Consider the following 26,311-nt stretch of genomic DNA (forward strand, 5'->3'; position numbering starts at 1 on the left):
CAGACTAACCAGCTTTCAGCAGACTGGTAAAGCGATTGTTTACGATACCATTTTGACACATGCCGGCCACGTTTTGATAGAGGCAAATCACAAAAGGCACCTGTGTGCAGTGCGATCTCAGCGCAATGTAAAAAAAACCCCAGCAGTCTAAATTCGGAGTCCTCCACTATGGCGTCCCCCACAGCCCATATGTCCCTTTGAGACGTTAAACCCCACAATTTTTTTTAACAAATCTCTATATTCAAGTGCAGACTTTTTGCAGTCAGATACCTTTAGGAGAGCCAATGAGCAGTTGGCCAAAACAAAGATACTGCATGGAATCCTCCATAAAGGTTGCGTCATTCTGTTCAGTTTTGTGATGCACATGCCACTATAATTTAAGAAATGCAAATGTGGCAAACATTTTTTTTTTGCATCCAGGTTGCACTGCCAAGGGTGCACTGTGTAATCTGCCTCTATGGTATGACACAGTACAGGATGCTATCATGCAACAAACCACCGCCACACATTCCAAGTTGTATATACCAGCACCACTCATTGCTTCAGTAGCACTGTGCAACTAAGCAGTTTCTTGGGTTGCTCAAGCCATAACAACTGTTTTAACGTACATCAACTGCAAACATAGCAGCAGTTGCTCATGTATGCAAACATTAGAAAATGAATTAATTACGTATTGCATTGAAACAATCATACTTATAAGAAAGGGATACATGAAACATGCCCAGTGACTCATACACATGTATCTCGGGCTATAGAGCTTATTCATGTGATGTGGATTTTTGCAGTTGAATGCGCAGGTGGTCACATCTGTCGTGGCCGTGTGAGTGGGCTAATCTGGTGGTCTGGAATACTCTAAACAATGCCGGGAAGGGTCAAAGTTTGTGTTAGCAACCTCCAGTTCCAAGACTTCTGGGAACCAGCTCGGGCAACCCTTTATCCCGGCAGTGTTTCCATGTAGGAGCCTCCAATCAATAACCCCTACACTGACCACCCATCAGAAAAGAGCTAGAGGTTGGCTCTGTACTCTTAAGAATTACATTTTGTTTACTAAACAGAGTCAAGTTAAATTGCATATGACAGGCTGACGCATGCGCAAGAGTGGATGACAGTTTAAACCGGGAAATTGCCAATGATGTACTGTTGGCCGCAGTGCAGCTAGCCTCGACACCACGCTCTGTGGCGGCAAATGGCGCAGCAATGCAGTCTTGCCTTGCTCCACCACGCACCACAGATCCCACAAACTTTTGTGGCCGACACTACGATGAAAAAGGGTAAAAGGTACTTTGAAGGACTGAAGTATGAACTAAATAATCCCTACTACATTAAAATATTCTTCTGCCACCTCTGCATTACCTGCAGTAGAAAAATATCACTCGTACATAACAGCATCAATTCTTCAAGGCATATGGTGAACATAAGCACTATTTCAACGCTGCAGAAGTTTTTGGTTTTATGGTTTTGTGGGGGTTTAACGTCCCAAAGCGACACAGGCCATGATGGATGCCGTAGTGAAGGGCTCCGGAAATTTCGACCACCTGGGGTTCTTTAACGTGCACTGACATCGCACAGTACACGGGCCTCTAGAATTTCGCCTGCATCGAAATTCGACCGCCGCGGCCGGGATCGAACCCGCGTCTTTCGGGCCAGCAGCCGAGCGCCATAACCACTCAGCCACCGCGGCGGCTCAACGCTGCCGAAGTAATGTATGTTTATACTCCAGAATACCCTCATATGTTTCCTGGCGGTGCAGCTTCAATAAGTCCAGGAAACTTGTACATGAAGCAGCAAAAATAGCATTTTCATCAATTGGTTGAGCATGTGAGGCCTCATGCAAACCACCTGATGACAACAGCACAATGCGAGCAGTAGCAAAACTTTATGAGCACACAAAAATGCAAATTATGCCCCAAAGTTGCACTATAAGGGACATTGTAATGGTTGGCTCCAGGAAGGTTTTTATAAACATGCATTCGTTTAACAAGCACTGAAACTGTGGCATGCATCTACGCATTTTGCCGCCATTGAAATGCAGTTGTGGTAGCCTTTTGATAGTCAGGAAAAGAATGCCTCGGCTACCAAGCTGCTATGTTAAGTGGCCTGGCTCCAAACAAAAAGCATTAGACAAATTCGGTTTGAAAGATGACAGCACAAAAGGGCTGTACGGTCATCGCTACCACATTTTAAACAGTTTTACAGGAAAGCAGCGACTATACAAATCTGCAAATGCCATAAGAAGTTCTTGGACACTACTACTGTGAGGAAGATATTGCACAAGGCTAGAATTGAGGTTACCTAATGAATTTTGAGGGGGAAAAAAAAAAGCCACACAATGGTGCCCTGGGCACCGTTATAGATGAGTTTTTATGGTGCAAGGGCATCTGTGGCCAAACAGTGCCATAACACAAGGCATTTTTCCTTTCCTCAAGGTGGGGTCAGAGACCCATTTCCCAAGCATTTCACCATTAAGAAGCTGAGCACCAGGCAGGAGAAGCTTGTAGCCATTGTTTCACCGGTGGGTACCCGGTGGCACTGGGGATCGAACCCTGCACCTCCCGCATGCGAGGTGGATGCTCAAACCACTAGGCCACCACTGCAGTTGCACCGCTATAGTTAACAAGCGGTATATGAGCACTGCTACATATGGTTAATTAATGGGCAAGCTCAAAACAAAGTGCTACTAACCTGTTCACTCACTGCCGCCTCTTGCTGCTCAGAGCCGCTTGGTGCAGCATCTTCAACAACAACATCATCCTCCTCTTGTGCTAGCGCAGAGGGTGGGCCTAAAAAGTACATATTAAAACAAGGTCACTACTGCAACTCACGTTTTTATGAGTGGCTGCACACTTTAACAAGCAACTGACTGCTTTCCTAGCACCTATACTTTTCTAGACAAGGTACTGGCAATTTCAAAATCAGCTGCCAGGCACTTCTTTCAAAGAATAAGACGGTTCACTCTAACAAGGATGCTTGCAAGAAACGAGGTTTAAAATAATATTTTTTTTTTTCCTTCAGAGTTTCGTGCTTTTGGAGGCGTCAGGAAAGAAAGCCGATAACACGACTTAAGCATTCAAATGCTTTCTCAGAAGCTTTCAGACGGTAGGGCCTGCCAAATGCTGCTTGCTAGGTTCGCCTCATTTCGCACAATTCGCTGCAGGCGATAGTGCCATTCACTACAGCTGGCTGCTGGTGCTTTCAAAGCTCAAACCATACCTCTTTTGCAACATATAGCTAGTTAAGCGCGAAATCAGCCCTGCATATATATATATATATATATATATATATATATATATATATATATATATATATATATATATATATATTAACCATGAGTTTAACCAAGAGTGCACTTGCCAATCTAAACCGACATCAAGGCTGACGATAGCATGCCGTGTGTTTACTAGCTTGTCTGCAGCATTAATTCAGTCCATGGATCAAAGGCGATATATTATACAAATTAGCATTTCGTTGCCTGAATAGATACCAGCGCTCAAGGCGAAGACTGCCCCAAAAATTCGAGTTGCAATATGTATACGCTTATCCACCAGAGACTGCAAGTGAACTCTAGGACAATTACCAAGCGAAATCGCGTCAACTTTTTCAGGTGGCTTACAGTATAAAAACATTTAGTTACTCTGAACAACCACCGCATAATTGTGGACCCATATTAAACGCACCTGACAAACACAAGATATATGCTCTCATAATGCGCATCGAATCAAATTCTGAGTATTGGTTAAATCAGCACAGTCACTCACAAAAACGCCCGACTCGTGTCATCTACAGCACATATTACCAGTCTTTACCACACACGTAGCATCAGTCCTTTAGCAAAACATGAGACGCAGTTGACGGCTAAAGGAAATGCTGCGCCCTCCGCCACGTAAAGTTTATACTCACCGCTTTGATGAAATATAGTCGCCAGAGGTACAATAAGAAGCGCTACAATAATATAACGGAATAACATTTCTCAGCAGTGAGGAAATACGCAGACGAAATGGCTAAACGTCGGTGGATTAAAACCGATTTGAGGTGACGAGCAGACTACACCGCTCCTTACCCTTGCACCACCATTACAAAAAGGACCGGTTTCGAGGCTACAAAAATACAAGCAGACAACACTGGAACAAACTGAAGTAGAGTATTCAGCCCAGTCTTTTCTTTTCAAGGCCTCCTGGAGGTTACATGATCACAGGTACCGCTTGAACTGCAATAACTATTTGCCCAAGGCGTCGAGCAAGCAGATTTTAATAATAAAATCCTGAATGAAGTTTATTCTCGCAATGACAACTGCGCCGCTGTTGTCGAACACGTCAGCAGCAGACGCTTCTTCGTGGCCGTGATGGTGGCGGCACAATGTTAGCAGCATTAATTCATTCGTATTACTCACACGCGCAAAAGAAAAAAATATTTGAACCCTAAAAGTGAAGCTTTAACGAGTTTTTATTTACATTATAAAAGTGCAACAAATAAATTAAAAACAAACAGACTTGCTATTAGTTGTAAAGTATCGGTTCGTTGACCTTGCTCGTGCATATTTGGAAGCACGTGACAAACATCTGTTCGAAAGCGGCTCGAGCAAGGTTTGGCTCGAGCGGCTGTTCTATAGCGCTACGGTTAGAATGGTCGTAATTCGCCATCGTTCATTTCTGCAGTCGCTGAAGTTTGCATTGGCGTAGAAAGCAGCGCGTTTTAAACTGTGGGTTAAGCTAATCTAATCCTGTTCTTACGGCAACCTGTGCTGCTACGGGTTTCAGTTTAGCGTCGAGAACAGTGCATAATGAGCGCAGTACCAGATTCCAGTCTCAAGTTCCAGTTTGCAATAGATCGTGGAGGCACGTTTACCGATATTTATGCTCGGTGCCCAGGTGGCAAAATCAAAGTTATGAAGCTGCTTTCTGAAGATCCAAATAACTACCCCGATGCACCGAGGGAAGGCATCAGGAGGATCTTGGAACAGGTGAGCCACCTACCCTAGTATTTGTCTATAATTCACAGCGTAGCAAATTATAGTTTACTGCTGGGTGTGAATTCTTGAGCAGGATTTAATGCTTTTTGCTTTGTGCCGGGAATTAAATTGCGCACCCAGTGATTGCCATTGGGGCTTGGAACACGCGACATGTGCAGTCCTAACCTAGGGTTAGGTTAGGGATCGAACCTACAGGTTCATTGCTCGCCGCTGTCTGTAATAACAGCCGTAAATTTTTCACAGCCGTGCGTGACTGTGGGTATAAATCTAATGTTGCAGGTTATGACCCGTTGTTACTAATTTAGTACTTAAACTTACGGCTGCAGTGGCCTCAATGGCCTGTTCGGTGGCTCCTTCGCAGCATCACATCAGGGTGAACAGTTCTGGTTTGTAGTGAACCTGCGTTCAGCATGCACAGTTAACCCATATCCACGAGTGCAGTTTGCCTGTTCGCGTTACAGCGGAGAGCACTGCGCAGGAATCCTGAGCTGCACAGGTGAATGTAATGCAGTCAAGCATGCCACTCTCTGAACTAGTGCAGAAGTGTTTCATGGAGAAATGACCTTTTGGGGACTCACCATGAGTATTTAATGTGTAGCTCGTTGTTGCATCATCAGTGTTATGTTTCCATTTGGTACTTTCAACTAAAATGTAATAGCTCTACCTTGTATTTGCTGTTTAGCGTAGTGTGCACAATTTTGTTATTTTGTTCACATTAAGGTCATGAGTGTTCCACTTTTATGTACCTTATCTGCAGGAAACAGGGAAAGCGTACCCAGAAAATGAAAGGATTGATGCTTCAATGATAGAGTGGATTCGCATGGGAACCACTGTGGCTACAAATGCCCTTCTGGAACGCAAAGGAGAGCCTACGGCATTTGTTGTCACTGCAGGATTCAGAGACCTGCTGTACATTGGAAATCAGGCCAGACCACATCTGTTTGATCTTGTGAGCGTCAGCAGTGCACCAAGTTTTATCATATTTGTCTGAATTTCTTTTGCACATGCTGCTATCCTTGCATTAGAGTATGGTGTAGAAGTGTATGGTACAGAAGTGCTATTGCTGCAGAAGTGTATGGTGTCTTCCTGGATGTAAAACACATCATAGGAAATTAGATATCACCCTCTTTCATGTACACAGGTTCCTTAAGCTTAGTGGCTGCTTTATCATCCAGAAAGCCTAAAAAAAACTCGGTCATCGACACTTTGCTTAATTACTTCATATCAGTGAGCACATAAGCATCAACATAACTGTATGGTGGGTCTCTTGTCGTAGAAGCATAGCTAGAAACAAGACAGCTAGCAGGCGTGGTGCATCAACTGGTCTTCAAAATGTAACTGCTTTTCATCACACACTGTACCCGGACTTTGCACCACGCATTCAAAATAAACTCTGCTATCACTGGCAAGAGGAATGGTACACACAAATTAACAACTACCTGCACACAGTTAAACCGCAAAAATAAGCAGATATGCAAAAAAAAGTCTGAAAGGTTCAAGGAGGTTGCGCTGTGCAGAATATGGACAGAACACACCCATGCAGTGCACTCAAATCTCCCAAACAGCACACAGGAGCCACGGTGTACGAGATGTTGGCGAAGCTGCCTCACATTCTTCCTTATTCTTATTGCATGTCGCAGAATAGGGCTTCAGAGGAAGAGACACTCCCCTGTGCTATTGAGAAGAACTCTACCTGCTCGTCACACTCATCTCTTAGAAGATGAAGGAATGCTCAATTTTAGCTATAGAAGTTATCAGAGTAGGGCTTTTTACAAAGGGTCTTTTGTCGTACATGACTTAGTCTCGCCCTCAAGTGTTAGGAGACAGCTGTCTTTTTTTTTGTTTATTCTGTCACTTGGTAGCGTCACAGTTTTTACAGTAGCAGGAATTGTGGTTAGGCTTTTGGATTTGCTGATGCAATTACTAGATCTCCTTTTTGGCCCTTATACATTGGTTTACTATAATTGATTTTTTAGCCAGTCTTCTTTTCGCTTTCTTATAGTATTGTACTAATCAGTCGCTGTTTTTTAGAAAGGGCTTTATACACACTGCTTTCAATATACTATTTTAGTTTCGTTTACACACTATATTGTCATAGACACAAACGGTCTACATAACTCTTTGGCTTGCACGGTTTGGCTGTACTTGCCCTTGTGCCCAAAAAATTACGGCCCCTCGTAGTCTTGCATAGGGTGCTCGATAGTGGTAGCTGCGGGAACATAAATAGAGCATAGTCTGCTGCATGGAGATATACTGTCTGATGAGAAAAAAATAGTTTTGACTTAACTTAAAACAATGAAATTTTCTGATTTTTTTGATGCAGTGCTTGTCATACATGCACATTACTTTGAGAATGACAATATTTTGAGGGTCTTTTAATAATTTATAATAAACTTGCACTTATAATCTGTTCTGAAAAACATTTGAAAGTCAAAAAGTGTCTAACCAGGAAATGGTTACAGTTAACATCTACCATTTGACACTTTGAACTAGATTTGCTACCATGCCAAGTTCTTTATAATGCAGTCTAGCAATAATTCAAGCTTTAAGGATTGCTTTAAGTAATTATTTTTTTGTATGTGTCTTGCCATCAAAAGTCTGTTGTGGGCACAGAGAGCACCTATAATGTTTTCAGACACTGATGTGCAGTGTGTTGCTGTGCCTATGCCTTGTGGGCACTTTTTAGGAACATGATGCTTATCTATAGGTGTATGATAAGTTATTTGTGTGCCACACTTGTGTAAAAGCCTCTGCCCTAAACTTGACAGGCCAGAATTTGGAAAAACAAAAAAGAAAGGTACACCTGGCAAACAGACAGTTGCATTTCAATTTTTCAACACCAACAGGACAACAAAAGAGAGCATCACTTCAGCTCATTCACTCATAGATTTTGAAAGCATGGCATGCTGTGTTCATGTTTATTATTATTTAAAGTTTCAAAGTTACAAGAATTTCAAACATAATATATTAACCTGAGAACTTCCAGATGTACCAACAAGCTGAGCCTAACTAATGATGACAGCAAAACAGATAACTGCTAATTACAATTCCAGAAAAGGTATCGACTACCTGACACCAGCTACACATCGTTTTGTAAAGTACATATTGGGTAGTTTTTACATGTCTGATAAAAGAAATTGGGGTGGAAAAGGCCTCCCCTATTCGATGGGCAGAATTTTGTCATAGTCGTGAAAGAAAAAATAAAAAATGGCGTTCGCATAAATGCACACACAGTTTTTTGCGGCATCAAAAGCAACCAATTCAGGGTAGCATGAAGACAGTTGTCTGATATGCTCATGCAGGCAGTTCTCGCTTACCTTATCTGTTCTGCTTAATTTCTGAAAATGAATGCATTTTATGATGCATGGTATTGTGCATTGAGAAGGTTGTTGGGAAGAAGAAAGAGCTTGAAAATTTGCTCTTCTGGAAATATTTGCTTAGTTTAAAGGTTGAACCAATTTATGCTTATAAACTCTGCTCTGTAATGATTCTGACTGCGGCTTGAAGGCTCAGTCTTGTTGTAAAAGGCATACACTGTGGGCACTCATGTTTACATGGTTTCACAGGATTTATTATGGAGCAGAAAAAAATTAGTGTTTAGTATATTTAAAAAATTGCAGGTGTGTAGTCTTCTGACTATTACCTAACAACTACTGAGCTGGATGTGATGTGGTGCACCTCTGCTGGTACATTGATCACGTACAGAAGTGGAACCATGCAGGTGCAATTTAGAATTTAGTTGTTTAGTTAGAATAGCATTTGTTAGCAGGGGCCTGCTCTGTTACATTTTTTTTTTGCTTGATTTCAGTATATTTTGTAAAAAAAAAATAGTTCACTAACATTCTTTGAAAGCTGCAGTGACTAACTGGGGGTTAAACAGCTTATTTTGATTGACAAGCTATTGTCATTCCTACGGGCCACTGTAAATCTACTTGTGGCGTATGGAAAAAAAAGGGAAAAAATACAGGTGTTCCGAGAATGTTTCATTTCAAACATTTTGAAGCTGGCTGCTCCTGGACAGCTGGCATTGTCTCTTTACAGCCCTGCTGTATCAGTGCCTTGGTTGAAAGATGCTATTGGTAATCTCTGTGCACAGCCTTTATGCACAGCCATGCATCTTGCATCTGGAAGTAATAAGCATGAGGCGCTTACTATGTTTTGTGAGCTGATAACAATGAAAGGAGTTCAAAGAAGGTAGTAGGCAGTGGGTTTGACAGAAAAATTAGTGATGAAAAATGTAATAAGAATTTTAGCTAGATTTTTTGTAAGCCTCATTTCTCTTGTAATAAACTCTTGTGATAGTGCAGTCATTCTTCTCAATTTGCTCTACTGGGGTAAGTAGGATTGGATTCTAGGTTTCTTTGTGCGAAAACATTATATGGCTTATAGGCAACGAAACCCGGCATTGGCGTTGACCGGTAGCGGTGGTCCCAAAAATCCCAGATGACGTCACCGGGCCGTTGCGTGACGTCGGCAGTAGACCACAAGATAAAGTGGTGTGCAGAAAGCTGGTGATGTCATCAGCAAAGAAAAATAAAATTTCTTCCGAAGGTGCAGGGAATTGAACATAGGACTTTCAGTTTGCGAGGTGAGCACGCAACCTGCACACGACAAAACCGCATTGCTTTTGGCGAACAAAGATGAACCTAGTATATGTGCTGCCTTTTGAGTGTATGCTAATGAGTAGGTGTGTCATTGGAAAGGAAGAGAAAAATAAATAAATAAATTAATAAAACGAAATAAAAATAAAAATGCTTTCACATTGAAAGCATGGAAGTAGGCTTATGTGCCCTCCGTAACTTTTGTATTAATCTTACTTGTTGCACTTTCACTGAGTTTTTCGAGGTAATATGTCTAGATTGCATATAAACAGGACCCTTTGTTTTCATGTAAAATCAAACATGTCTCTATATTTGCACCCAGAGCTAATTTTATGAAATTTGGGTCAGATTTGATTTTGCCCAATAAAACCATGTTTCTAAAATGTGGTCTGGGGCACGACTCTACCCTAAATCCACTTCAGATGGTGTTCCTCAGTTATTAGCAGTAGAAGTAAACTTTGCCCTTTTACTCATGGTATGGTCTTGCCTTAGGATGAGTTCGAACGCATGCAGTTAGCTACGAACTTGGACAACACGGATGCTTACCTGATAGGTTATTGATGCCAACGTTTTAAGTGCAAGCCCACACTATAGCTGACGCTGTTTTAATGCTGCTGTTTCTAAATGAAAGCTGTTATGCTGGCTGAATGCTTTTGCAGTTTCAGTGTATGTAAAAGGCATGGCAGTTTTAGTATTAACTTACGAGTGCTGTGAATATGGGTGGTTGTATGTTCAAAGAAAGAATAGTAAATGAAGAGCTGAAAAAGGAAACATGGAAGCCTGAAAGGATTCCTTTCCCCCTGATATAACTCTTCTGTTATATCTGTTCCATCTCTTCTGAGCATTGAAACACTGAAATAATTACTAGCACCGGTCTTGTATTAGTGGTTTTTCTGTTGCCACAAAATTACATCTGTCATACTCACAAGTAGCATGTGGAGTTTGTTGAGTGATATCAGTGGCATGTGCAGTTGGTGTGTGCATGTCACACATACAAGCTGTACCCTGATGTTGGCATTCATTTGTTGGTGCACTCATTTGTGCTCGTTTGCAGCTGCTTTTCTGTTGTCACATGTTTGCTGCTCAATAGGGGTGTGCGAATATTTGAAATTTCGAATACATATAAAATATGTTTGTTATTTGGTTCATATTTGTTTAGGAAAATAAACTGATACTCGAAAATTTCCAAATATTTGGTAGCAGTTGAATACTCCGGCTGTCATAAATCTGACTGAGGCAACAACCATAACATCAGGGCAAATTACCTTAAGATCTAGTTAAAAATTTTCAGAAAGCAGTATATAGTTGTCTTCTTGTCAGTCACTATTTGGATGCTGTTGAGCTTGGGCCGCATGCGGAAAAGCTCACATACCACACTTGATGAAGACAATAAATATAGCCGACCAACCGCTTCGAAAAATAACAACACGAAAGCATGTCGTTTCTTGTTTTATCCTTCCATAATCTGTTTTATACTTAGCGCTTTAACATGTCGTGTTGCCTTTAGAACTCTTCTAGCGTGAGCTTTGCCATCTCTTTTTGGTTAACAGTGATAGGCAAGAAAGTCCTCTTGCAGAATTTCACATGGAGCTCCCAAAAGCGGGTCTGAGTCAAGGTGTCATTGGTAGGGCAAGCGATCTTTTTAATATCTCGCCTACTACATGCTGCATTGTAGCCCATGCACATGTGACGTCCGTGTGATAGAAGGCACGACGACGATCGGAGTATTCCTTTCATGAGGCTAAAAGTAGCCCGGTCACGTTGTTTTGGTTTCTAGGCTTCGCTTCCATTTCGCAACTGTTGGCCGCCCATTTGGCAGCTATCTGTGCCCCACTGCAAGCTGCTTCCAGTCACCAACTGGCTCATCATTGGTCGTTTATCTTTTGCTTTAGAAGCAATCTCGTCTTTCCGACGCCGTTTTATGTGTTCGGACAATTCTGGCATTTCTGCCAGTACCTTGAAGTCCGAATTAATGAAGTCTTACTTCACATCATGTTAGTTTTAGCTGCCAGTTATGTGTCAATTCATGGATTCCATTTCATCCCTCATTTAGAACTACCACATTACAGGTTGCACACTGTTCATCATCATCATCATCATCACCACCATCATCATCATCATCATCAGCCTGACTACACCCACTGCAGGGCACAGGACTCTCCCATGTCTCTCCAATTAACCCTGTCCTTCGCCAGCCGCATCCACCCTATGCCTGCAAACTTCTTAATCTCATCCGCCCGTGTAACCTTCTGCTGCCCCCTACTACGCTTACTTTCTCTTGGAATCCACTCTGTTACCATTAAGGACCAGCAGTTATCTTCCCTTCGCATCATTACATGCCCTGCCCAAGCCCATTTCTTCTTCTTGATTTCGACTAGGATGTCACTAACCCGCGTTTGTTCCCTCACCCACTTTGCCCGCTTCCGGTCTCTTAACGTTACACCTATCATTTTTCTTTCCATGGCTCGCTGCGTTGTCCTTAATTCAAGCTGAACCCTTTTCATTAGCCTCCACGTTTCTGCCCCGTAGGTGAGTACCAGTAAGATACAGCTGTTGTACACTTTTCCCTTGAGGGATATTGGTAAACTGCCATTCATGATCTGAGAGAACCTGCCATATGCGCTGCACCCCATTCTTATCCTTCTAGTTACTCTTCCCTCTAATGATCCGGATCGGCTGTCACTACCTGCCCTAAGTACTTTACCACTTCCAGCACCTCGCTACCAATCGTGAACTGCTGTTTCCTTGTTAGACTGTTGAACATTACTGTGGTTTTCAGCATGTTAATTTTTAGACCCACCGTTCTGCTCTGCCTGTCTAACTCATTAATCATGATTTGCAGTTCACCTCCTGAGTGACTCGGCAAGGTAATGTCATCAGCGGATCGCAGATTATTTAGGTATTCTCCATTAACTCTTATTCCCAACTGTTCCCAATTCCGGCCTTGGAACACCTCCTGTAAACAGGCGGTGAATAGCATTGGCGAGATCATGTCTCCTTGCCTGACGCCCTTCCTTATTGGAATTTTATTGCTGACTTTATGGAGGACTATGGTCGCTGTGCAGTTGCTATATATATCTTCCAGTATTTTGACATAAGGCTCTTCTACACCCTGATTACGCAATGCCTGTATGACTGCTGAAGTTTCCACTGAGTCGAATGCTTTCCCATAATCAATGAAGGCTATATATAGGGATTGGTTATATTCTGCACATTTCTCTATCACCTGATTGACAGTGTGAATACGATCTATTGTGGAATATCCTTTACGAAAGCCTCCCTGGTCATTTGGTTGATTGAAGTCTAAGGTTGCCCTGACTCTATTAGCGATTACCTTAGTAAATACCTTGTAGGCAATGGGTAGTAAGCTGATCGGTCTGTAATTTTTCAATTCCTTGGTGTCTCCTTTCTTATGGATTAAGATAATGTTTGCGTTCTTCCAATCTTCTGGTACGGTCGAGGTCATAAGGCATTGCGTATACAGGGTGGCTCACCAGCTGCTTTTCCCTTTTCCATTGCTCCTAAGGCTTTCTTTACTGGCGGGATGACGCATTGCTGTGCGCTACTGTCTCTCTCATTAACATTCTGATTACACTGGCTACTGTACAGATTTGTGTAGAATTCTTCGGCTACTTTAACGATCTCATCCATATTGCTAATGTCATTGCTCTCCTTGTTTCTTAAACCATATATCTGGTTTTTACCTATGCCTAGTTTCCTCTTCACCGCTTTTAGGCTACCTCCGTTCTTAAAAGCATGCTCGATTCTTTCCATATTAAACTTCCTTATGTCGGCTACCTTGCACTTATTTATTAACTTTGATAGCTCTGCCAGTTCTATTCTGTCGGTAGGGTTAGACGCCCTCATGCTTTGGCGTTTCTTAATCAGATCTTCCATCTCCTGAGATAGCTTGCCAGTATCCTGTCGCACCGTCCTACCGCCTACTTCTAGTGCGCACTCCGTAATGATGGCTGTCAGATTATCGTTGATTGTATGAACATCAAGATCATCTTCCTCAGTTAAAGCCGAATATCTGTTCTGCAGCGATATCCTGAATTCCGGTACTTTCCCTCTTACCGCTAACATGTTAATGGACTTTCTCTTCACTAGCTTCTTCCGTTCCCTCTTCAAGTCTAAGCTAATTCGAGACCTTACCATTCTGTGGTCACTACAGCGCACCTTTCTGAGGACGTCCACATCCTGAACGATGTCAGGTTAGCGCATAGTATGGAGTCTATTTCATTTTTAGTCTCATCATTAGGGCTCTTCCTGGTCCACTTCCTGTGCTCTCGTTTCCGGAAGAAGATATTCATGTTCCGTAAATTATTTCTATCTGCGAATTCGACTAATAACTCTCCTCTGCTATTCCTAGAACCTATCCCATAGTCGCCTGGTCGCCATCCTGCTTCTTGCCCACCTTCGCATTGAAGTGGCTCATCAATACAGTGTAATGTCATTTCACTTTATTCATTTCCGATTCCATGTCTTCATAGAAGCTTTCAACGGTCTGGTCATCATGGCTGGATGTAGGCGCGTAGGCCTGCACCACCTTCAGCTTGTACCTCCTATTGAGCCTGATGAGCCTAACTGCTCAAGAAATCTGTACAGGATGTGACATCAACTGACTTGTGTACCATTCGATACCATGTGAAAAAGTAAAGCACTTTACACTTGAAAGTTGTTGGCAGCACATACTTTATGACTTGGTCTTAAGGTGCAAAAAAGTTTGTTACATTATGTTAAGGGGGCCATTTCATTTGAAAGGAGAAATATTCCATTAAAAATTATGCGGGGTTCATGATCAGTGTCCTTCTAGGTCTATTTGTGATAGCAATTTCTAGTTGTCAATGCAGTGTGTGAAATAAGCAAGATGCAGTGCCCTGTGTATGTGGCACTATTTATTCTTCAGTTATTACATCCTTATCTTTCGCATATACTATTTCATGTTTCTAAACAGGATGTAATATTCCTGAAGTGTTTTTGCATAGAGTTTTCAGCTGTATAAACAAGAACTGCAGATATGGGTTACTTTGATGCTGTAGTGGTGACGATCAGAACGGAGGTCTGAGCTATATTCATGCAGGATATGACATAAGAAGTTTTATGCACGATTGGATGTGTGAACTATTGTGGTGATACTAACTTGGAAAGCTTTGGCTGTTTCAATCCTTGCTGCAAAATAAAGAAAATTTGAATTTTTCTGGGTGCAGGCATCCAGAATAATGATGATAGTAAATATTATATGTAGTGTGCTTCGCTTCACAGTATGTTGAAGCCTCCTGCTTGATTCAGTACCCACTGTACATCTTTTCTCTTGGGGTGCCGTTAATAACCTGTTACCCACCGTGTGTGTATGATTTCTGTCTCTGCCTGCTACATCATTGCATCTCAATACATATGTATTTGTTTAAATATAAAGTGTGACTAGTTAATTTTCATTGTGATAAAACATTGCTTGGTTTTACTCAGTAGTGGCACACAGAAAACAATGAATCATATAACTATCAAGGTAAGTGGTATAGTTTGCTTGGTTTCTCACCTTGCCTTCTATTTTGTCTCCTAAACAGACCTGTGCCAAGCCTGAAGTGCTCTATGATTATGTAGTTGAGGCAGATGAGCGGGTCGCTCTCTGCAGAGATGACTGCTGTCTAGACCTGGACACACCAGAGTTCTTGGGCACCACTGATGAAAAGGTATTTATAGCTGCTAAAAACAGAGCAAGCATGACCACTGTAGCGTCTAGAGGTCAGATGTATAAGGTCAAGTGTAATGGCTCGTGGCTTGCAATATATGTTCTGTTTTCTGACACTTGCATTTACCTTTATACTTCTTTTGCTGATTTTGCTATATTTCATTCACACCCGTACAGGTAACAATCATCAAACCTCTTGACATGCAAAAGCTGAAGGTGGATCTACAAAAGGTGTTGGATCAAGGAATCAAGAGCCTGGCTGTGGCTTTGATACATTCTTACACGTACGTTTGAGAAGTTACATTTGTTTGTGTCAGGGATAAAAAATTTACATGTGGTTGGAATGTATACAATTAGCAGCCTTAAAATGGTTGAGGCATGGTTTTTTGTTTATATATGCACCTGTGAGTGTCATGCGGACAAAAATGGATGCTTGAGAAAGTTGGTTTGACATTATCAAAACAGCGCACGGGCACGGATGAGCACAGAACCACACAGGAATTGCAACTGCATTGCCCTGTCTGTGTGCTTCTGTGCTTTTCTGTGCCCCTGCAGTGTTTTGACAGTGTCATGTTGATAACAAACTTTATATAGTAGTCCGTGTGTCATAGGCTATGAGAGGCCTGTGATATCTGTCAGAGGCCAATTTCGCAAACTACTGCGACTTAAAGTGCAGTTTTCTGTGCATATCTCTGAGGCTAGACGATATCACTAACTTCTCCCTAGTCACTATTAGAGTTCTGGACACACTTAACATTATCGCCAGTGTCATATGCTTGAATCGGAGCACCAGGAAAGATATTTCTAACTTTGAATTTCTTAGTAGTAAACATGAGCAGACAAGGGAAGGGGAAATGAGGGGCTTGTTATGACATACACATGACAGAAGCCAACAGCCACCGTAACCTAGTAGCATAGGGAGTGTGTCTTTATTTATTTTTAATTATTTTATCAATGGGAAATAATAGTGTAATTACTTAATGGCTGAAAGATAATTGATTAGAAAGCAGAAGAAAAAACAACCGCATGCCACCGGTGGGATCCAAACTCACAACATCTGAATTTTGTGTTTGGTGCTCTACCAACTGAGCTATGGTGGCAGCAGTCAAATCTACTTATGAAGGTATTTATATTGCACATAACCTAACCTTACAAATGTCCACTAGCGCTACCCTCGTCCACAATGGCGGACATAAAATCCCCTGTATTACTGCGATTGCCACGTGGAACGTGATTGAACAGGGAGGACGGAAGCTGTGCGAGAACCCTCTTATGCTACCTATGGCATTAAGATTGCTATAACCAAGGCCCTCATTAAGCTACTAAGCAGACAAGGCAAGGGGAAATGAGGGGCTCATTATGACATATATATGACGGAAGCCAACAGTCACCAAAACCAAGTAGCATTGGGTAGTGTTTCTATTTTTGAATTTTTTTGATCAATGGGAAATAATAGTGTAAGTACTTAATGCCTGAAAGGTAATTGATGAGAAAGCAGAAGAAAAAACCACATGCGACCGGTGGGATACGCCAGTACAGGACATACTGTATCCACTGCTATAGACAAGGTCGGCACTGGTGAGCACTATCAAGGTTAGGTTACACACAACATAAATACCCTCAAAAGCAAAAGATTCGACAGCCGCCTCCATAGCTCAGTTGGTAGAGCAGCTTATTTATTTGTCTTAAATATTAGGTAGTTACAATTTAAAGTGAAGAGCAAGTACTGAATCAAGCACAAATGGCACAAAATTATCTGAACAGTAAGCATAACCTTGTTGTTATGAAGTCTGTCACATTCTGTAAACCTTAATGCTGGACTTGCTTATTAAAGTAAGGGAATGCCCTTTTTTTCTGATTAGGTTTAGGATTTCAGGCTAGTGGCTTTCAGAAGTGATATCAATACTTCAAATAAATTTATTAGTATGTATCTTGAATATCATTATATCCTTAGAATTTTCAAATTGAGTGGCCATACTTCCAGTTTCCAGCTGAAAGAACTGGATGGAGCTGGAGATGCTATAGGCTGTAGGTTGCCTAGTCTGCACAGCTATCCAAAATGCTTTCTTGCATAATTGTTTTATGTAAAAGCAGTGCTGTGCTAGATGACCTCCTGATTGAGTAGGAGTGTCACATAGCTATGCAGACTCTGTCTGTGAAAAAATTATCTGTAGCTCTTCAGCATTTACTGCTTTTAATGTGATCTGAAATGCTCAATGCAAGCATATCAATATATCATGGCCCGAGACATTGTGTGGGCATGCTTCAAAAGCTTGTGAGTGAAAGGAAGAGCAGGACTGTGCGGCAGCTGCACCCTCATGAAGCTCATGGTGTGCTCAGCCGCTGGGCTTGAAAAGAGTGTTCATTGTACGATGACTGATCGTTAATATAAATGAAGCACAACCCTTGTTCTCTGGTCTGTATGAGTGCAGTTTAGAGTATCAAAATATCTTTGTGTAGCTGGAAGCAGCTGCGACAGGAACAGATATGAGCACCTCTGTTACATGGGCATTGGCAATCAAGTTGAATATCAGTTCAGTTGGACTGCAGTTGACTACAGTGGAGTGGCGTTACACAGCAGTGCCAATTGTTGTTGAGCTCTCAGTGGCACTTCAGTTTAGCTGACAACTGTGGTCCCAGATGGATGGGCTAGCTGACAAAATGGTGGTCGACAGACTCGCTATATCAGCCAAATTGGCAACATTTCATGCTGCCGCATGGCCTCAGATCACATCAAAGTTATCGTACGGCTAGTACAGGATCTATTACCGGTCAACTCTAATACAGGCACGCAGAGTGATACCAAGAAAGCTGTGGCCAAGCGCTGGAGCCAAATGCGCCTCTGCTGGATTCTAAGCTATGCTCAACTATGGCGTGCACATAGCTTCAACAGAAGTTGCAGTTCATTAAGGTACAATATAAGAACAAAGTTTAAAAACAAGAGTACCAAATCCAAACAGTTTTATCCATTGACATTCTGCACATGCTGCGATCAGATGATCAAGACGAAGAAAATGTTTTTTTTTTTCATGTTGTGTGTAAATACAGCCTACTGCTGTTAATTTTAGCGGCACCTAGAAAGCTTAACTGCTGTTTTGAACAGCGGTTGAATCTGCCTATGTGTTTTTCATATGTCTGTGTTAGAGGCTTCATGTTTGATTACAACATATTGTGCATAATGTTACTGGTGGTAATTTTTGCTACTATAGCTGTCTAGGGGAAGAGGCAGCATTGTTACAATATGCTGTGAGCAGAAACTCTCACATTCACTTGCTAGCTAATGGGAATGTTATCTAGTTGGGGAGGGGAGTGGGCGGTTGGCACTCACATGGGGTGGGGGGGGGGGGGGGGGTTGCTCCTTCACCACGGAAGCTTATCAGGCCAGGGAAGAATTTGTGGGCTTCAGCATTGCTGCTGCTGTTGTTTCTGGGCACATTAGATGTCCTTTGCTGTGTATTATGCATTGTGTAGCAACATGATAGCAGTCCTGGCTCTGGCTGTTGTGACTAGCTTGTTCTTGCTACATTGTGACTTTGACTGTTTAGTTTTTTTCTTAACAAACAAGGTCATATTCATTATATTTTTAAAGGTTCAAGGAGCATGAGCTGTTAGTGGGCCAATGTGCTACTGAGCTTGGCTTCGAGCATGTGTCCTTGTCATCGGATGTGATGCCCATGGTCCGCATCGTTCCAAGAGGATTCACAGGTCCGTGAGTTAACTACAATGGTTGCCCCATTTTTTTTTGTTTGAAATGAAAGTCAAGTAAAAAAAAAGTCTCAGTCAAAACACCAGTATATTCTTACAGAGATATATGTTTATGGTAAAGAATCACTTTGGGCCTGTTAAAATAGTGTCAGCAAATAATGAGATCAGTAATTGCATAATGAAGTTCTTCAAACTTCATTACGCAGGAGCCTCCTTGTATTTTTTTTTACGGTTGTGCGACAAGGCTAGATGTTGCCGCATGTGATAAGCCAAGGCCATCTCCGACTGAGAAATAACATAGTTTAGATATAATAGTGTCCTACAGCTTTTTGCATCATGTGCATGTGAGCATGCCTTCTTTGAAACATATATTCAGAGCAAGTATAAGAAATTGACCTAGTATGAATATAAATGTACAACATTATATGCATGCATAGTGCAAGTAATCATGGTGTGATGCAACTCTGCATCATACATTAATGAACAAAAAAAAAACAGTGCAGCTTTTCATGGATGTTCTCTGTGTGGGGAAATAAATGAGTTCATTTGGTAGTTGAAAAAATGATGTGGCTATATTTGCTATCTTCGTAGCATTACTCTGCAACCCTTTGTCACCATTGCTTTTTAGGGACCTCCAAACTTTCACCAGTGAAGAAGGGAACTGACCCATCTGTGGAAGAGTGCTAGGTTGTCATTTGGCATAAACACATGCTACGTGGTTTCCATTCTTGTTGGCATAGCCATCCATGATTGCTTTTATTTGCATTCAACCATTGCACTACTGGCAGTGATATGAAGGGCTGTGTAGTGTTACATTTGCATGCATGCAACATTTCAAAAAATTCCTACATGTCCGATGAATGATGTATAGTGTAATGGTGTTCACATTACATGTGGAAATTTAATAAATCTGAAGCTAACTGTTCTGAAATGCTGTTGATTTTGCTGATTGTTCCTCTTCTTTTTTTCAGCTTGTGTTGATGCTTATCTGACACCTTGTATCAAGAAGTATGTCAAAAGTTTCGCATGTGGATTCAAAAACAACCTCAAAGTAATTTTACTTATTTGTTCTACTGTTCTTAAGGCAGGGAGTGGGGGGCCCCCTTAACTTAATACATACTGACTAGTGTACTAATAAGTAGCTCACCTGGTAAGATTTGTGGCACTTTATTTCCACACCAGCGCATTGTATCGTCCAGTTCTTGCCCATTTTCCTTGCCATCGTTTGTGCTGTAAATGCTTTCCTTTTCTTCTCTCCAATTCCACAGGATGTGCCTGTCCTCTTTATGCAGTCTGATGGGGGACTGACGCCAATGGAAACGTATGTCATTTGACATCTTCACCTTTTATTTTGTATTTTTTTTTCTGTAATTACTAGCAATTGCAATCAATTTGGCAGGTTTTCATGTGTACACTTTTCATGCAGCTTTTCAGGCTCTCGATCCATTCTGTCTGGCCCAGCTGGTGGGGTAGTTGGCTACGCTAAAACATCCTACAATGAAGAGGATAAAGTGCCAGTTATTGGCTTTGACATGGGAGGTTAGTATTTTTGTCCGATGCTTGCGTTGCTAAACTTCTGAAATGATATTGAGTCTGTGATGTGGTATCAGTGGCAGCATTCTAAAGTGATGACACATTCATAAAGTTTTGTCACTTGGTCCTTTTATCTGCCGTGGTGCACAACAGCTGTTATGTTTATCATTAATGAGACCAGGTTTCTACAACAAAATTGCCTCAAAAGGTTTCATTTTTAAGGGATTGCTATGCGTATGTTGATTGTTTTGGAAGCGCTTGCAGAAAAGTGACTAGTTTTCACTGTCTTTTAAATTCTTGTGAGAAAATGCAAGAACGTCTGTCAGTGCATTTAAAATCTTGCTGAATGCAGTATTAAGCAACATAGATGTTATGAGCTTTGGAACTTTGAAGCCTGATAGTTTTTGCTGTGTTTATGATATGCTTATAGCAGTCCTATTGATAGGCTGTTTGGTTGGTTGCTGTTTACTTACTGTTGTATCACATAATTGTAGGTGATTTTTTCTGCAGAATTGAAGTGAGCTGCTTTATGGTGGCCAAAGTCCTTCCAGGACCTATGGCAACATCTTTTTTCACTTTCTGGTGCTTAACTTACTGAAATGACTTGAACTTGCTAACGTAAGACACGAACATTTTATTTGCACTAATATTTTCTTGTTTACTTTCTTGATGCTGGAAATTCGACCTCGCATAAATGGTTGCGAGTAGTACTAGGGCTCTAGGTTTTGAAGTGACTAAAGCAAAGATGTATACTTAAGTTTTTTATGCTTGTAAATCTGTTGCACTCTGTAGCACGTTTGCCTTATCTACTTGGTCTCTTCATTTTTCATGGTAATGCAGTTGAGTGAGCCACCATATAAAAGTAAGAACAAGTGTAGGATACTATACTGAATTTTAGTAGTTTGTGCCAGTTTTATTGGTACCTTTGCTGAGTAAATTTATTTCGTGTTAGAAATGAACAAGGTGCCTTCCAAGAAAGTTGGGATTAAAGGTGTTTCAGCTTTCTTTGGATGTCGCTGAGTGAGTTAGGCTTTCGTGGGAAATTAAAAAGCTTTTAATTCCAACCTTCTTGGCCATCATCGTGTCCCCTTTTAGCGTAAGTCCCTTTTAGCATGAAATGAGCATTTGACCGAACGATATTATAGGCCATTTATTTCAGTAAATTTAATGCGCAGAATGTCATAGTTTGTATCACATTCTTCATGTGCTTGTTTGTTTGACAAGGATTCTTACACGAGGTTCTCTTTTAGTGCAAACAAAGTGCAATTATTTTCAGGAACATCGACTGATGTAAGCAGATACGATGGCCACTTTGACCATACCTTTGAGACAACAACAGCTGGTGTGACAATTCAAGCACCACAGGTAAAATGCTTGCTACACAAACTTTTCGAAAGGAGACTTGCTTTTATATTGGTATTCATGTTTCTTTACAAGCTATGATGCTTGTTGATGCGAAACGTAGCAGAGTAGAATTGAAGTGAACCAAGTTAGAGTCTTAGGTTAGTTGTGTTTTTACAAGTGGGGTTTCGTATTGAGGCATCCAAAGCAATCTCTTTTCCCAATTTATAGAATATTTTCCCGCCAAAATGTTTAAATCTGAGACAGAAGACTGTGCCATCTAGTGCTGAAAAGAGAAGGGCAGATTGGGGTTATTGTGAAGAGGGAGTCTTCGAAGAAAGTCATTGCTGATTGAGTTTGCTGAGGAAGTGAAATTCTCAGCATGTCTCTTTCCATAAGCAGCATGGTTGCCAAGTAGGTGGCATGTGGGAAATTGAGATGCTTTGAATTTTTTCGTTTATATGCAGAAAAGTAGAACCAGTAGTGCAAGTGCTGACAAACTAATGTATTTAAATTAAAGAAGGCAGAACAACAAGCATGAGAAGGAAAGTAACTGGACTCAGCTGGAACAAAACAACTTTGAGGCTATAGCAAGACGTAGTGGCGTTGAGAGAAGTAGAGAAAACCTGTGGGCAGAATGTGGGCTCAAGAATTGAAGAAAGGAAGGAAAGTATGGGGTATCATGCAAAACAAGAGCATTACCTATATTGGCATGGAATACCTGAAATATGGGAAGTGAATCTTAGGGAGAAAAAAAGGAAATGAGAGTAAGTGTGATGTAAGGAAACTTCAACGGGTAAAGAAAATGTGTGAAGAGTTTCCGTATGCTACTTCTGTAATATTATTTAGTTGCACTCTGATGCCAGTGATCTTAAATTTTGCTGAATTAGCTGTGCTCAGTTCAAAGTTTTCAAGTTGCTTCACATTGTATTCTCAGCTGGATATCAGCACAGTGGCTGCTGGTGGTGGCTCCATGCTGTTCTTTCGGTCGGGACTCTTTGTTGTGGGACCCGAGTCGGCTGGGGCCCATCCCGGACCGGCCTGCTATCGGAAAGGTGATCAACTTCAGCAACCCTTTTACATAAAGAAATGTTACTTTATCCAGGTTGTGGAAAGACTGAGAGGCATATTTTGGGATATTAACACTTCTTGATTTCAGGTTTGTAGTAATTTCTACTGCTTTTGCAGCATTTAAAGGTCATTTTCATAAAATAGGTGCGCTTTGTGTTTTCCAAGCTGCTTTTAGAAAACAGCAAAGCAAGATATATACTCTTACAGCAATAACTGTTAACAGGCTTCCTACTGGGTTTGTAGTTTCTCTTATTGCTGTAGTGCATTATAACAGAAGATTTCCCTTGTTCACCTGCTGGCTAACGTTATGATTAAGTTGGGTCTGGGCTAAAAAGGCCATATGAGCCTAGGGATGGGTGCTTTTGAGGGTGCGGCAGTCATGAGATCCATGTGGAGTTCAGAGTAGTGTAGAGTAGAAATTAGGTATAGCCACCAGTGCCTCCCCTTCCCCAAGTGGTAGTGATAGCATGGTGTAAGTTTTGGAACCACTGAATTAAAACCCATGAGAAACTGACTCAACAAGTTTGCTTTTTAACTGCTTAATATACGAAGCTACATGAGTCATGAGAATGAGTCATATATGTTATGTAGAACAAGTGTAGTATGAGAAGGACTAGCCATATATAATTCATTTTTTAGGCTGCATTACTGTTTGGGACATAGGGAACAGTCAGCCAGCACAGTATTATTCTTTGATATACTGCAGTGCCAAGTTTTGTAATCGTTTTGTTTCTATGAACTCATGTGAAATTCATGAACAGCTCATGCTGTAAAGAACTCTGCTTTCAGATAAAAAAAGGTTCATTTTCAATGACAAATAGTTTGGTGGTGTGGCCTTGTACTAAATGTACTAAAGGTACTAAATGTCCTTGTTAGCTGCTGGTGTTCAAAATAATGTGTGTGTATAGAGAATTCTTTCGTTAAAATTCTTTCGTTAAAATTTAAGCAGCGCTAACTTTTAGGACGAATACACAGAAGACAAGACAGGACGGGCGCTGCCCGTCCTGTCATGTCTTCTGTGTATTCGTCCTAAAAGTTAGCGCTGCTTAAATTTTAACGAAAGAATATGCATAACCAACTAGCCCCGCAACGTGTTTTACTAAGTGTATAGAGAAACTTGGATGATTTGAGCTCTGAAGCATTTTTATATGGATCACCAATGACAATGTCTCTGGTGGTGACTTTTCTGCTAATGAAACGGATGGGAACTGCAAATGGCTCTGTGATGGCGAATGCGTGCATGGTTGTTTAAAACTGGAAAAAGAGCTCCAGGTACGAGCACGAAGAAACTGTCATGAGAGGATTTCTCAAAATGAAGATCTTGTTCTTGTCTGTTTGCACATATAGCATTGTCAGCATTGCTTCAGCCGTCATGGGCTATTACAGTTCAGAGTTTTCCGGAATGAAGCCCCAAGTCATCATGTCAACATTCAAAACCCTAAAATCATCGTTGAATAAAAGAAGTTTATGAGGGGCTTGAATAAGCTAGATGTTTTATTGTCTTTGTACTAAATGCTCGCCAGAATAAGGAGTCTGCCGCATCGGGTCACCTCTCATTTTAGTTCATTTGCTCCTTACGACGCTTGGTTGCTCTGAAGTGCCAAGAGCAATTGCCAAAAAAAAAAAAAAAGCATTAGATTTCCTCACCTTTCCATTAGGTATTGCTAATAGAGTACAGTCGCTGACCAATTTTTCGGACTCTGCTGGACCCGAACAATGGTCCGTACAATTTAACAGTCTGAAAAATCTGTGAACTTAAAAAAATTCACTTGTGGAGAGCTGGCTTCAAAAATCGTTAACTTTGCCACTCCTCACATTCCATTTGAAAGTGATAATGTTAGACTGTGTCTAAACCAGAGTCAAGCTTTCGTCATGTTCGTACCACTTCACGTCACGATACCAGGCAATGCGATGCAGCCGCAGGTGATGTTGCGAACGGTCACACGCGCCGCATAATGCAAGAGCAGTACGGTTCCACGGGAAATGATGGTAGCGAAGCCCCCAACCCCACCTTCCCCATACCATGGTCTTCGTCGTCTAAGCCATGGCAGGCGCTGCAGCTGTCTCATTCAACGTGATTGTGTGCTCTTTTTTGTACGTCTCCTTGATGGCAATGAAGAGCTTGCCTTAGCCTCTAGTGGCAATGATGAAGAAATAGTGAAGGCTGTCCAAGCAAATTTGTGAAAATGACTTCGTTTAAAACCAAGACGTCATCTTTTTTGGCGGCGATAGACCGGTTGGCTATGACAGCGGTTCCTGCGTGTCTGTATTAGGCCTAAAAAAATGAAGTTGCGGTAAAAAAAAACGATCTCCAAAGTATTGCTGGCATCTATCTCAGTCCAAAAAATACCGGTCCAAAATAACTGTTGTTAACATGTAAATGTTCCTATGAAGTGCATGACCTTTTCTCAACGAAGTATGAATCATCGCATAAGTCTGAAATATTGGAGTCCCAAAAATTGTTGGCTACTGTAGTCGGCTGTAGGAACGCAGCCCTGAAGAATCACCACCAACCAAGCAATGAAAGCTCACAGATGGTTCCAGAGAGGCGTTACAGAAGCCTTGCACCCGACAAACCTATGCACTGTGCTGGGTGCAATCAAGGATCCCAGCATATGAGCCTGCCTAGGCCGAAACAGTGCAGGCATGAAAGCTGCGAATTAAAGAGTCTTATTTGGTGCAATAAATGCAGAACCTTTCACTATCTGTCCTCAAGAAAGAAAAGTTATGTTTTACAAGTAGCATGCTAAAGAATAATTCTCTGAGGCATATTGTCATAAATAAACATTTATCAATGTCTAATGATAAGTAAGAAAAGAGAAAATATGTTGTGGTGTTCTTGGACATGCAGCAGTTTTGTGGCATGATAACCACAGGTGGATGGTACGAAAATGTACGAAAATATGAAAATTTCTCATTCTTTTACATTTCGCTTCCAATAGGTCTTTTGATCATGTTTTTATGCAATACAATTGAGCCCACTTATAACCTCATGGTCTCGCAGATTTTGCTTGTTGCATACATAGTTAGAAGTAAGTGAACTTCTCATATTACAGCCAAAAATACAAAGTCAGATAAACTTGGCGCATATTTTTTAAAAAAGTCCATTATGTGCGTTTCTGCCTTCAGAGACGGCCCTATCACGGCACTTTTGAAGATCTTCAACGTGGTTATCTGCGCCTCGCTGAGGCTCATAGCCCCGGCAAGGCTCTACTTTAAGGGTGCAGTATAAGTTATATGGCTAACCACAGTTAAAGCATTGACGGTAACTGATGGAGGTCGAAGTCCTCACGCAGGCGTCACTAGGTCCAGTGGCGCCTGGTGCCTCGCACTTCACCCCCTACCCCACCCCACCCTTCTCCTGGACCTGCACCTTTTCTCAGCTCTGCACCCGGTGCTGCC

General features: G+C 41.5%; 2 protein-coding genes across 2 annotated transcripts in view; one reads left to right on the forward strand and one right to left on the reverse strand.

The window, feature by feature from the left end:
- The window catches only part of l(1)G0320 (signal sequence receptor subunit 1 l(1)G0320), a 29,849-nt gene extending 25,745 nt beyond the window's left edge, over nucleotides 1-4,104 (reverse strand). The window contains exons 1-2 of the mRNA XM_077647528.1: nucleotides 3,898-4,104; nucleotides 2,683-2,780 (exon numbers count right to left, since the gene is read on the reverse strand). Coding sequence (XP_077503654.1) covers nucleotides 2,683-2,780; nucleotides 3,898-3,964 — 165 coding nt within the window. The 5' untranslated portion in view covers nucleotides 3,965-4,104. The remainder of the gene's footprint in view (nucleotides 1-2,682; nucleotides 2,781-3,897) is intronic.
- Nucleotides 4,105-4,562: 458 nt separating this feature from the next.
- Nucleotides 4,563-26,311, forward strand: part of LOC144114071 (5-oxoprolinase) — a 99,867-nt gene continuing 78,118 nt past the window's right edge. The window contains exons 1-10 of the mRNA XM_077647529.1: nucleotides 4,563-4,957; nucleotides 5,724-5,915; nucleotides 15,135-15,260; nucleotides 15,437-15,543; nucleotides 18,849-18,964; nucleotides 19,936-20,015; nucleotides 20,233-20,285; nucleotides 20,391-20,503; nucleotides 21,774-21,862; nucleotides 22,776-22,893. Coding sequence (XP_077503655.1) covers nucleotides 4,778-4,957; nucleotides 5,724-5,915; nucleotides 15,135-15,260; nucleotides 15,437-15,543; nucleotides 18,849-18,964; nucleotides 19,936-20,015; nucleotides 20,233-20,285; nucleotides 20,391-20,503; nucleotides 21,774-21,862; nucleotides 22,776-22,893 — 1,174 coding nt within the window. The 5' untranslated portion in view covers nucleotides 4,563-4,777. The remainder of the gene's footprint in view (nucleotides 4,958-5,723; nucleotides 5,916-15,134; nucleotides 15,261-15,436; nucleotides 15,544-18,848; nucleotides 18,965-19,935; nucleotides 20,016-20,232; nucleotides 20,286-20,390; nucleotides 20,504-21,773; nucleotides 21,863-22,775; nucleotides 22,894-26,311) is intronic.

This window comes from Amblyomma americanum, chromosome 1 (assembly GCF_052857255.1).
Source record: "Amblyomma americanum isolate KBUSLIRL-KWMA chromosome 1, ASM5285725v1, whole genome shotgun sequence".
NCBI lineage: Eukaryota > Metazoa > Arthropoda > Arachnida > Ixodida > Ixodidae > Amblyomma > Amblyomma americanum.